Source organism: Lutra lutra, chromosome 3 (genome assembly GCF_902655055.1).
Source record: "Lutra lutra chromosome 3, mLutLut1.2, whole genome shotgun sequence".
In the NCBI taxonomy this organism is placed as follows: Eukaryota; Metazoa; Chordata; class Mammalia; order Carnivora; family Mustelidae; genus Lutra; species Lutra lutra.
The window spans coordinates 104183293-104196399 of NC_062280.1; the positions used below are offsets into that span (position 1 = coordinate 104183293).

The window sequence follows — 13107 nt, forward strand, 5'->3', positions numbered from 1 at the left end:
TGATTGTTGTCTTCCTGGCCCCCACCCAATCAACCCACCCGCCTCCATCCCAGTTCTCTCTGGTGGACTCCATGGAAGTGGCAGGCAGGTGTGCATTGGATACCAGTAGGTGTATTCCTGGACCTTGCACAAAGGTGTGCCAGAAGCTTCTACACAGGCAGTGTCCCTGTGCTTGCTGGGGACACACCTCCGTATATCAACCCATGTACATTTCTTTGTATACATGTGTGTATTCTACATGTGTACACATGTGTACACATGGAGGAATGCACGCTTGTGCTCTCTGATGTGCAGAAGCAGGTATGTATGTGCAGCGTGGCTGGTTGTGTTGTAACTTAGTGGAGCCCTGGGAAGGACACTGTACTCCTAGGAAAGCTAGGGGTGGGGGGTTGCCTCTTACTTGCTGTGTGTTTTTGAATGAGGTACTTACTCTCTCAGGATTTCCCTCCCACCCCCCCATGCTCCCCCAACCCCCCCCCACTCCTGCCTGTGAAATGAAACCTTTTTATTCCAGAATCCCTGAGGACCCCCTCCGACAATGGGACTTCATTAAAAGACTGGCCTAAAGCATTTGGGGGAGGAGTGAGAGTTGGCAAGAGTCCCCAGCCCTCTCCCTTTCCACAAGTTGCCCCAGGAGAGTAGCCCCCTCACCTGAGTTCAGAGTGGGAGAAGAGCAAAGTCTCTGTTGGGGGTGCGGAGGGTTGGAGTAACACTGTGCCCCCAGAGGGAACGTCCATTCTGAACCCACCCTGAGGTGAGGCAAGGCTAAGAGAGGACTGCTGCTGGGCCTCCCTGCCCCTCCCCACCGCCCCCAGGTCTGCGCAGAGTGGAAGGCAGCCTCTCTTGCCAGAGGAATTGGTTTTCTCCAACACGTAAAGGAAAATCTAGGCTAACCATTGCAGAAGCTGATGACTGCTCTAGAGAACCACCTTCATGGAGGGTAAGGAGGCTGGCTAAGGCCTCTCCACCCCGTAGCCACCCTCTGGCCTCCAGGAGTCAGCCAAGGGCTCACCCCTGCCCCTGCAAGTAGGTCTTTTACTGAGGGCATTGGATGGGGGAGTTGGGGTTGGGAGAGACTGAGACACAGTGAAGTCCCTGGTGAGATGTCTCTGGAAGTCCTACCATAAGGCAGGGGACTGTGGGAGCCAGGTAGGGGGGGGTAGGCTAGCAGGCCTGCTCCTTCTCTGTGTCCTGGGCAGCCTAGCCTGGGGACCTGAGAACTGGCCACATATGCGCATGCTCACAAACACCACACAGTCACTATTGGCAACCATACAACCCAAACACACACTTCCACCTCTCAAGCCTGAACAAATATATTAATGCCTCCCCTGTACAAAAACCCACAAACACAGAGGCACAGACATACCAGGGACCTCCACACACCTCCATATCCCCTCCTCTATCTGCAGCCTCCCCCTTGGCCCTACGGATGGAACGAAGGAACGAAGGAGAATTTTGAGCAAGAAAACAGAGACCTTTGCCCTCAGAAAGAGCCAGGAATCGATACTGTTTAGACTCGGCTAGTATGTATTTCCTTCTGGGCTGAGGAAGATTTAAGTTTATGGTTCAATCCGATCTTTTTTTTTTTTTTTTCTTTTTTAAAGGTAGAAAATGAGGAAGTTGGGATAGCACACTCCACTATTTATTTTGATGCAACCTCAGACTTTTTAATACACAGGCGGCTCACTAAGCCTGCCCCATAAATCAGAGGAATCAATGCCTGTTTATAATTATTATTACTTTCTTTTTTTAGAGGGGGAACAAAAAAAAGAGGTCTGACCTGAGTCCTCTTCTTCTCTCCTCAGCCCCAATCAGGAGGAAGAGAAAATGGGGATGAGGAAGGCAGGGAGGTAGGAAAGTCAAGGCCTGGGTCAGATTCCTGAGGTCGAGGCAGGTGTTAGGAGTAGAGATGACATAGGAAAAGACACACAGCCACAGAAGAGCCATGGACCAAAGATGGTAAGTCATGGGAGCTTTAGTTTCCACTGAACTAAGAGGAAAATTCTCTTTGCCCATAGTGGTTGGAAGATAAAAGGAGTTATGGGGAAGAAATCAAATTACATAATAATGACACATCTATAAGCTTTACTAATACCATCTTAGGGAACGGTAATCACCTCCTCCTTCTCCCAGGGTTGAAGGGAAGAGCTCTTGGCTTTGACCTCCTGAGAGTGGTGAAGAGGAACCTTAAGGAACAGGATGGTTCCTGGAGTTGCTGCTCACCTTGGCCCCTGCCCCAGTCTCTAGATCTGGTGTCTTAGGTATCCTAAGGGCCACAGTGCAGAAGGGCAAAGAAAGGATAGTCCCATTTCCAGGCACTCAAAGGATCAAGTTCTCTGTAGAGCAGAGCGCCTCCAACACCACATCTAGATGTGGCCAGGACCCCTCCTGATGTTCTGAGCTACTCGGAGGAGGGGAAGAGAATCCTGGGCTCCAAGTCTAACCCGAAGCCCTGAAGAGCTTGAAGATCCCACCAAGGAAGGCAAAGGATGTGCTTCCAACCACCAGAAAACCAGTCACTGGGGGGCCATCCAAGGAAGGGCCCTGGCCTCTGCTTCCAACTCTTCACTCAAGGAGTGGTCAAGCCCCCATTAGGTATAGAGGTTAGTCTACCCACCCCAAGAAGGCACGACAGGGAGGAAAAGATTTACTGTAATGAAATTGGGAACCCATGGCAAAATCAAATACATTCTCCAACTCCACATCACTGAACCTCAGGCCCCCAAACCCTTGAGCAGGGACTTGGAGCCTATTAGCCCTGTCACTTTCCCGGATATAGGCCCAAAAGAGCAGGAAATTTTTCAAGGAAAAAAGCAGAATGGCCATTCTCACCTCTCACAAAATCAATCCTGCAAAAGCAACAGGGAAAAAACTCAAGGGAAGAACACAGAAGCAGAGTTCCCATGCATGCATGAGTCCCACAAACACACCTACAAGCATTCTGGTGTGCAAACACTAATGAACACACGTATGCATGCCATGAGTGCACAGACATCCAAGTGTGCATCTAACTACAGAGGAACGAACACCCAGTGAACACAACACGCACACGTGCAGGGACACACATAACCAGGTGGCTCCTCAGATGTACCCACATTTGCACATGATCACAGCTACACACAAGTCTGCAAGTTCACCTGCATCTCTAGGCACACAGAGACAGGTACGTACGCATATTTCAGAAGACAGGAAGGAAGGAAGAAAGGATTTACCATGAAAAAAAAAAAGAACCCTGGACAAAAGAGAAGTGATACTTCTTGAGGAAGGACTTCCCGTTCCTCCTCCTAGTCCCTGAAGGTTAGGGGGCCCAGTGCCTGCCCAGGAAGGGAAGTCCCCCAGGGTCAGGGGCAAGACTACAGACATTTCCCTCTGGGATCCACGTGTCCTGAGGGTTCAGGAGGCTGGTGTCTGTGCCCCCTCCCCACCTCAATTAGGAAGCAACCTCTGTTGGCATTCTGATAGTGACCCCCACCCCCCCACCTCGGCTTAGGTTTTATGTCTGCGTGAGGCAGGCCTGTGCCCACATGGGAATTCAGGCCCCAAAATGATCCCGACAGCAGACCGAGCTGCTGCTTTGCCTCACTTCCCAGCATCGGGGTCTCTTCTCCCTGGGCTATGTGGGACCAGGAGATCTGGGCCAGGAGAGGCTCCATGTGTCGCAGGGGACCTGCTGCTTCACCAGCGGAATCACTTCTCCAAACTGAGAGCGGTGGAGGCCAGGCAGCTGAGACCAGGCCCAAAGGCTGCAACCAAAAAGCCCCTCGCCCTCATGGGCAGCCCAGCACTACAGGCCTCCCCTTGCCTCTGCCCAGCCTTGGCAAGGCCTTCCACTTCTGGAGGGGAAAGCCTCCAGCAACAGGAGGGCCAGGTTGTTAGGGGAGGAAGGAAAGAAAAGGGAAAGGTGCAGGCTGAAGCAAGGAGAGGAGCATGGTTGAACAAGAGGAGGCCAAAGCCAGGTGGTGCCTGACCAGGCACAGGGAGCAGCCAGACAGTCCCGGCAATGTTTCCGAAGTCAGGACTGGGGCTAGTTTTGGGGGGGGGGGGGTTGTTTTGTTTTGTTTGCCTTTGGGCTCCTTTGCACGCCATCGCCATCGGAGAGCAGGCATGGGCCTCCGGACCCTCCAGACCCGGACCTACCCGGCACTGGGCCGCCTCTATCGCCGCGCTCTCCTCTTGCCCCCGGTATTCGTTGTGCGGTGATGGGAAGGCCGGCCTGCCGCGCGGGGATCGCCGCCGATGAGTTCGCGGTGCGCGCGGGAGCACCGGGCCCTCCTGTGCCCTGCGCCCACGCCCTTCCCGAGCCCGCAAGGAGGAGGGCCGTCAGCGGCTCGTGAGCACAGTGTACACTTTATTTCAGACTACAGGTTTCTGAACATAATAAAATCTTTGGCTTGTAGCGGCGGTTCAGTCTCGCAGTCTGTGGGGTCGTATTTCTCAACAAGTCTCCGGAAAACGAAAGGGGAGCAGGACCGACAGACCGACAGAAGGGGCTTGGGAGGTGGGGGAGAGGCGAAGGGCAGACACGCGAGGAAAACACACTCTCACGCACACAAAGAAAAGTCCCAGAGAAACGAGGGCCGGCGATGCGGGGCGGGAGGCACCAGAGAAGCGACAACATTCAAAAGAAAAAGGCAACGAAAACGAAACTGGGCCGGGGGCAGCGAGGCGGAGGTCTGGGATAAAATAATTATAATAATTATAATAATTATAACAATAATAATAAAGGAGATTAATAAAAAGTCCAGCAAATAGAGATCGCTACACATATTTCTTTTCCTTACCTGAAATTAAATATATACAAGGTCGTAAGCGGTTTGGCTAGATAGAGCTTTAAGGAGTTCGCAGTTTCCGCCCCTTATACTGTGAATAGAGAATAGATCTTATTTTTCGATAGCACCTGTCCGAGTCTTTCTCCCTTTTTAAAAAATGGTTCGTTCAAACGTGACTCTCCATTCTGAGAATCTGTCTTCCCTGTTGCTCCCTCCCTCCTGTGCGCGGATTCTTTCTCCCCCGGCGTGGTACCGGCCAGGCGTCGGCGGCGGTGGCTGCGGTGGCGATGCCAGGAGGGGGCGCGGGCGCGGCGGCCGGACCGCGCTGCCCCAGCCGGCTGGCGGCTACTCGCTCTCGTCTTTGTCCTGGACCGTGGTGGTCGAGTGGTTGTACAGTCCCTGCGCCATGAGGTGCAGCGCCAGGCCGTTCTTGATGCCTGTAGCTTTCTTGATCTTGGCGCGCTTGTTCTGGAACCAGATCTTGATCTGGGACTCGTTGAGGCTGAGCTCCTGGGCAAGGGTCTGCCGCCGCTGCTCCGTGATGTAGCGGTTCGCCTGGAACTCCGCCTTGAGTCTCTGCAGCTGCTCGGCCGTGAACGCCGTCCGCGGCCGCTTGTCCTCCTTCTCGTTCTTCTTCTTCTTCAGCTTCCTGGTGCGCGGACCTGCAGCGGCGGAGAGGGCCCGGTGGTGGGGTGGGGGGTGGGGTGGGGATGGAGGGCAGAGGGGAAGGGGGTGGGGAGAGGACAGAATAAGCCGTGAGAATTGCAGAGCCGAGCGAGGATCGCGCCCCGCGCTTCCGGGGCCATAGCCGAGGCCCTGCTGAGTCCCTGGCTCCCTCCCTCCCGCGGGCCCCGAGATCAATCGCCTGGCTGTTGGGATCGCCGACTTCCCTTCTGGGGGGCCAGAAGGGGCGCGGAGGAAAACTGGCCCTGCTTGTCCGTGCACCCCACGCCCCAATTCGGAACAAGAGAGCCGCGCGCCACGCTTAAATCCCATAATCCAAGATGGAGAGACATTTAGAGCCCCATCCGGTGGATCCCAGAGTTGGAGGTCAGGGGTCTACTGTCTTCACAGCCCTGGAATAAAAAGAGGCTCAAGCGAAGACCAGCGAAGACACCGGGCAGGAGTGCTCTGAGGGAACTGCCAGCCTGCAAACTAATCCTCCTTTCCTCCTCCAGAAGTGCACCTACGCCCAGCACTTCGGATAAGACCCCATCTGCTTGTAGCAATTGACCCTAGAAAACATGGGGATAGAGAAGGGGCTGTGAGGGGCTTCCTAGATCTGAAGTCTTTGGTGTATGTTCTCTCTGCTCCTCCTTTCTCTTTGGCCTAAAGGAAGGCCTTTTTAGGAGCCTAGGGAGACACTGGCCCTCTTCTCTGAAGGGGGAACAAGGCTTTCACCCAGTTGCACACCTTACCCACATGACCCTGGCCCCCAGGGTTCTCTGCCTTTCCCCTCGGATGGTGCCAGTAAGAAAGAGGACTCCCCATTCCCCCACCCAGTTGTACAGGCAAGGTCCCCCTTCTGGCTCTTTTCAACACACAATGCTCCAGTTTCAGGACTGAAAAGTCCTGTTTAACAAAAACAGGCCATATCTGCTTCCCCTGCCCATCTATGACATTTGCAAGGGGACTGCATCCGTCCTCCTCCCCATTCATGAGCAAAATACAGGCAGAGGGAGAGACATAGAGGGACAATACGGACACAAACCTGTGCTTTGCCCCTATGATGGTTATGAGAGGAGGCCCCAGCAAACCTCCATAAGAAGGTGAGGTCTCTCCCAAAATCTAGTCTGGAAAGAGAGCTACTGTGCGGACCAGCCTTGGAGAGAGGAGGGGGTAAGAGGAGGCAGCCTTCAAAGCCTGCACCTCTGTTTCCACAGCCCCAGCCCCAAGCCTTCCATCATTTACTTGGTGGGCCCTGTCTTGGTTACGGGAGCTTCCTGAGCCAAGTTAAGTCCTTGTGGGGCCTTTTCATATCTGAAACTGTCTGGAAAGAAGGGTCTTCACCAGCATCTCCAACCCTAGCAACAGAGGGGCAAGCTGGGCTGCTGTCTCCCAGGGAAGGCCAGTGCCTGGGGTCACCAACTGTCCTATGACAAAAGAGTCCAGGCCTGGCTGACTGCAGTGACTCAGGTCTGGGCTGAGGTTCACCTCCCTGAACTCCCGGGTTGGGAGGAGCCCGTCCTCTGCCTCCCCAGGCACATTAAGAGGGAAAGCAGCCAAGAACAAAAGGCAAGGCCCGCTGCTGAGCTCTGTGCAGAGAGGACTGAGAGGTGGGGTGGGGGGGGGGGGGGAGAACGGCCTCAGTTTAGATTAGTAATTAGCTGAGCGAACAGAGATGGCCCAGGAAATGTGCCCATCTCCGGAAAGGCCCCGCTGTGCGTTGTGCATCCCGGACCTTGTGAAGAGTGTTGTTGTGTACGTGTGTGCAGAGGCACGGACACTTGTAATAAAATCGTAGCCTCCTGGCCAGCCTGAGCCGCACAGCCTGACAGCTCAATCACTCTATCCATCAGGCGAGTCAATCAAAGCAGCTTTTCGGAGGTTCAGGGAGCCCGACGTGTCAATAACGGGGCTCGAGATGGCGGGGGCTGATAGCGTGCATCGATCCGCGCCCGGCCGGCAACCGTGGGGAGGCTAGACACCAGCCGGGGTCGAGCGGCGACGCATGGCTACGCTGTGCTCGGCCTCCTACCGAACCTGGGTGCCCCGAACAGCAATTGTAGGCTAGAACCCCTGCTGCCCTCCTCGCCGCGCCCATCGGGGCCTCTCGGCCACTGCAGCCCCGGGAGGCGGGCAGGCCCCAGCCTCCTCTCCTGGGGCCTAGGGCTGTCCCAGCGCAGGTTTCTCGGCCTCGGGGTTTCCAAGCGCGAGGGACACGCGGGGAAAAGACCAAAGGAGGTCTAGAAAAACAATCTACAGCTGGCAAGAATCTGCTAACTAGCAGATACGGGGAAGAAAGGAGTGAAAGAAGGAAGGGGCAGGGCCGAAAGGATGTGCGAGCCGCGCCAAAGGAGAAGCTGCCGGGGAGGTTGCCAGTCATGCCCCGTGCCCCCGCTATCTAGCCAGAGCCTGACGGTCTCCTCTCCGCTCCCACTGTCTGTGAGCTCTCTGGAACCAGGAGCCAGGGACTCTCAGCACCGATCGTTCTGGCAACCATCTTTCCCTGGATTCTACCCACCCGGGTCAGACTCTAGCTTACCAGGCCTGGGGAAGAGGCACAGCGATCAAAGGCTATCCTCTCTTTCTATGTGCCCTCCAATCTATCTCTCTATAAATGAACTGGCCTTAGAAAATATCGAGATGGTGTTTGTGTTTGTAAATATCGAGAAGGTGGCAATTATTTCTCTGATCTGAGCCTGGCTCCTCGGCCTCCGCATGACCAGGCTGGCAGGATATCAGACCCAGATCACTAGGCCCACCTTCCCACCGGCTCTAAACACCCCCTCTCCCCGGAAGAAAAATCAATGGCTGTGTGTGTGTGTGTGTGTGTGTGTGTGTGTGTGTGTGTGTTTTCTTAGAATAATAAAGGTAATACACAAAGAAGGCCCGAGGGGCTCGGAGTGCAAAACCGAAGGATCCAGACTCGAGCTTCCTGTGCCAGGAGCTGTAGCCAGCCTCTCGAGTGGTAGCCACAGAGGCCAGGAGCGCAGAACTGGGGGCACACCGGGCTGTGACTGGGACCGAGGTGAGGAGGAGAAAGCAGGCGTGAGAGAAGAGAGCACCCAAGGCCGGGTCGGCTCTCCCCAGCACGGCGGCGGCTAAGAGTTCTGGGGCTGTCCGCGGGTCCAAAAGTTACGGCGCAGCCGGGGGTTAGGTACTCACCGGAGGACGGGCGATCCGAGTAGCGCGTGCAGTACACCCAAGCGGGCCATACGAGGGGCTGCTGCGAGTCAGTTTTGACTACGGGCCCGCCGTTGGCTGAGCCCATCAGAAGGATGGCGGGGTTGCCGTGCTCCGGGTACTTGGCACCCTGCGCACTGGGGCTCCCCACGCCGCCTCCACTGCCGCCGCCGCTGTCCGAAGGCTTGGCCGCCGCCGCCGCCGCCGCCGCCGCCGCGGCCACAGCCGCCGCCGCCGCCGCCGCCGGGTTCCCGGCTTTAGACGCACCCGCACCGCCGCCAGCTGCTGGCGGAGAGCCGTCGGGTGGGCCACAGTTTACGTCCGGAGCGCATAGGAGCGAGGCGGCGCCCGGCGCCCGCGTGCCTAGCGGGTGGACAGGGTCTCTACCTGCGCCGGTCTGGCCTCTGTCACGCTCGACCCGGCCTCCTCCTGCGCCTCCTCCGGCCGCCGCCGCCACCAGGAGCTGCGGCGGCGGCTGCTCCTTTTTGCAGCCGAAGTCCGGCCTCAGGATGTTGTCGATGAAAAAGTTGGTGGTGCGGTGTAGCTGGGCCGCGGGCTGCGGCTGGTGAGCAGGCGCCGCGAGATGCTGCGGCGGCGGCGGGGGCGGGGGGTGCGGGGGGAGGTGCGGGTGGTGGGCCAGGGGCGGCAGGCAGGGCGCCGCGGGCGGCGAGGGGGGCGCGGGCTGCGGGGACACCGGCACGCTGTCTCCATCGCTGCCGCTGCTGCCGCTGGCGCCGGGGCTCAGGCTCAGGCTGCCCGGGGCCGCTGCCACCGCCGCCGCGCCGAGGCCCGAGTCGCGCTGACTTTTAGGTTCCGGCTGCTGTTCTTCCATGCTCGGCCGCCCCGCCGCCCCGGCCGCCGCGCCGGCCCCCGCCCCCCCCGCCTCGCTCCCCACCCCACTTTGCCAGCGGCCCGTGGGGGTGCGCGGAGGAAGGAGGCCGGCGAAGCCCCAGCGAAGGCACGGGGCGGGTGCAGGAAAAAAAGCCCAGGCGTCTGGCCTGGATCGCTCGGTCTTATCGAGCAGATAGATCTCGCTGTCTCTCCCTCTCTCTAATTTGTAGACATCCAGATATGGAGACACTTGGCTATTTCTTTTTTTCTTTCTGCAACCAGATTCAATGATTTGTTTTAAATGGGGAGTAAGCCACGGCCAAAAAGGGGGGGAAAAAAAGAAAAGAAAAAAGAAAGCAAGAAAAAAGGAAAAAAGCTCCAATAATTTTTTTTCTTAAAGGGAAAAAATAGTCTTTAAAGTCTAGCCATCTTCCTAGGCAGTAGTGAGGGGTTTGACTTCCCCGAGTGTCACGCTCAGCTGTGCCCAGAGCGCGAGGCTGGCAGCGCCTTTAATCGCCTTTGCTTTTTTTTGCAGGGAGAGCGCGTCTCCGCCAGCGCCGGGGCTGCCTTTTTTTTTTTTTTTTCCCTCAAATCTCTGACAGCTCGGATCTTTGCACAAACTCTCTCGCTTAAAAAAAAAAAAAATCACCCAGGCACACTTTTTGCTTTCAAACCGGAAGCACGTGAGTCAGGCCGCACGTGTGCGGGGCCAATGGCGAGCCAGGACTCGCGCTGACACCCGGGCCTCGGCCCAATGGGCGCGCGCGGGACTTTGCGGATAAATAATCCGGGGGCGGCGGCCGCCGGCGGAGAGGGGGCGCAGCGGCAAGGGCCCTGCGCCTCCGGCCCGCCCTCCCCCACCCGCGCCCGGGCCCCTCCCCCTCTTTCAAGGCAAAACCGAGGAAGGGGCAAAGGAGAGACCAGGGAGGGGTGGATTTCGGGGTGTAGGCAAATAGAGCAGCAACTCCATAAACAACTTGTTGGAGAAATGCAGGATTATGGGTGCGTGTGCGCCGGGCACAGGGTCAGGAGGCAAGGGCCTCGGCTCTTGTACATCCCTATGCCTAAAAAACAGCCTTTTATTTTCTTTTTCTTGTTATGAAGGGTGAAATGTTGTCACGTGTGCGTGTGTGTGTAAAGGGAGAGAGGTGAGACGAAGAGGATCGGAGATGTGAAATAGACCTTGAGTTGGTTACTTTCAGAGAAGCCGTTTATTTTTTTCTTAAATAGCAAACTCCGGAGGCCAGCTGCGCCTAGCTAGCACCGGCTGTTTGTAGATTTTGCAGTGCATGCCGGCCAGCTGCATTGCATGTCCTTTCCGGAGTATTCGTACTCTGTCCTATCCTGTCCGGACCTTCGACAACCCCTGGGAGCTGTCCTGGCGCCATTAAGCCAAGCCCAGAGGGCGCGAGAGAGCCCGAGAGCCGGTCGCGCCGGGCGCCTGTTTTTTCCCCTGGCCGCGGGAGTTGAAGCCATCCGGGCATCTTGGAGATGTCCTGGGAGGGCCCCTGGGCTTAACAAGTCCGAGTGCGGATGTGCGCGGGGCACGGCTTTTGGGTTCACGGCAACCTCCGGTTAGATTTTCCTGCAAAGTGAAATCAAACAAATGAAAGTTCTGCACCCTAAGTGTTTGCCCTAGCCAGCTGACGATGTGGACAACGAGTTTACCCCGATTGCCCAGATTTCTCTGGAATTGTTCCCGACTCCTTGGAGGCCTCTGGCTCTAGCCCTGCGTGTTCTTCCCAAGCTTTGGGGGAAGCACGGAGGCTCATGCCGATTCCACGTTCACGGAGACCCGCCTCCATTGCGCTGGGCTCTTTTTCGCTGTTTCCTGGTCGAGGCACCCTAAAAGTTTCCCCGTCGCTAAGGATGGGGTGGGGGAGGTGAGACGCTGGACACCGGCAGGGTTTGACTGTCCAGCTGTTTTGGAGGGCCAAGCTCAGACTGTGTCCTGAAGCCTGCTGTACTGAAGAGTTGCTAGAAAGCCTCGGGCAACTTGGGCCTTCTTTGGGATGTTAGCTTGGAGCTCCATTGAACCTGTTCTCCCTGACTGCCATCCTCAACTGGGATGTCGGAGAAAGGGTCTCTGGGGATACTGTCTTATAAGATAATACAGAATAACTCCCCTGTGCCCCCTGAAAAGTCACAGAGGGTTAGGAGGAAAATAAAACGAAAACCGCAAAAGGCCGAACCACCGCAGGAACCGAAGTTCCTCAGAGGCGCTGGTGGAGAGCGAGAGTTCGGATTGCTGGCTGGATCTTCCGGACAGCCAAGGGTCTTCCTATACTAACCCTATACTCGGGGTTCTCGCAGATCCTGGTTATACCTGACCAGCGGCCTGGGTCCGGAGCCATTTTCAGAAGCGCTGCGCAAAGCAGGCCCGCGGTGATCTCCCCAACCCTCCCAAGCTGCCCCCCAACCCCACCTTGGAGTCTACCCGGTCCTTTTCAGTTATACACCCAATGGCTCCCCGAAATCTCCCGGTGCCCCCACCTTTTTCTCGCCGAAATGGGGGTGGGATTTTATTTATATTTAAGTTCGCAAAATTGAAATCTTTATCCCGCAAGCGAGCGTGGGTACTTAATTAAATTCTAATTAGGACACTATCAATATCCTATTTAGCCGCGTAGCTTTTGTGCGCCGCGGTCCCTTTCAGCTCCGTAAATAGGGTCTCGACGCCTTATCTCGCCTGCAGGAGACGCCTCGAGAAGGGCTGCGGAAGATAATTTATAGGTTTTAATTACTCTTCATTCCGCCTGATCAGCTTGGCGTTCATCACAGGCCTGTGAATAAAACCCTGGTCAAAAGCTCTGTCACATCGCGCTGGCAAGACGCTTAATCAAAGTGAGCGGCCCCGCGCGCCGCGCGGCCCGGCTCTTCCACGTAATTTCCAGCCAGCTGATAAAGCCAGCTGAATAATGCGGCGGCCCTTTGGAGACACCATTTACAGAAATGACTTTATTGACGGCTTAACGTCGGTAATTCATTTTACCTTTCATGTAGTGGAGCCCGGATTTGTTACAGTAATGGGATGATAAATGCACCCGCGGCCCACGAGCTCCGGCTGGATTAGGCGGCGCTACCGCGCGCTGCTTGGTCCCCCCCCGCCCACCTCCCCCAGGCCAAGCCTGCGCCCCGGATGCTCAGCACCCAGCACCGTCAGCTCTCCCCGACCCCCACCCGGGCCCACACCCTCCTCTCCTTCCTGAAAATGAACACACTATGCTAGCGGGTTGGTGTCCTAGCAAGCCTGGAAGTGGAGTGTGTGTGTGCTGAGAGTGAGCAAATGTTAGCCGGGATGGGTGTGTGAGGGGTTGCGGAGGGCTTGGAGTGGGCTCAGCACTGGGCGTGTGGGTGAGGAAGTACCGGCTGGGTGAGTTGTGAGTCTGTGGGTAAAGGGGTTGCAATGTGGATGGAGCCCTATGTACTCGTCTGAATACGTTTGTGTGGCTGTGCGTTTGGGGTGTACTCCTTTCTGCCTTTGACAATTAAGGAGTTTCTTCCAACTTGATAGATATCCAGGTGGGGATGGCCAGAAGGTAGTCTGACAGGAAGCAAGTGGGAAATCTACAAGCAAGAGAACCTAGTCCCTTTCTCCAAATGCCCTCTGCTTCTGGGTCAAATGTATGGAAGTTTGGAGGCACCCACTGTCGGTTTC

The 13107-nt window shown here is 56.4% G+C and overlaps 1 protein-coding gene across 1 annotated transcript; it reads right to left on the minus strand.

Moving 5' to 3' along the window:
- Window positions 1–4262: 4262 nt before the first annotated feature.
- On the minus strand, window positions 4263–10065 carry EN1 (engrailed homeobox 1). Its single transcript, XM_047723038.1, has 2 exons — window positions 8601–10065; window positions 4263–5434 (listed from the first exon to the last, which is right to left on the minus strand). The coding sequence occupies exons 1-2, from the start codon at window positions 9448–9450 to the stop codon at window positions 5118–5120; spliced, it is 1167 nt and encodes a 388-aa protein (XP_047578994.1). The 5' UTR covers window positions 9451–10065; the 3' UTR covers window positions 4263–5117.
- Between the last annotated feature and the right edge of the window lie 3042 nt (window positions 10066–13107).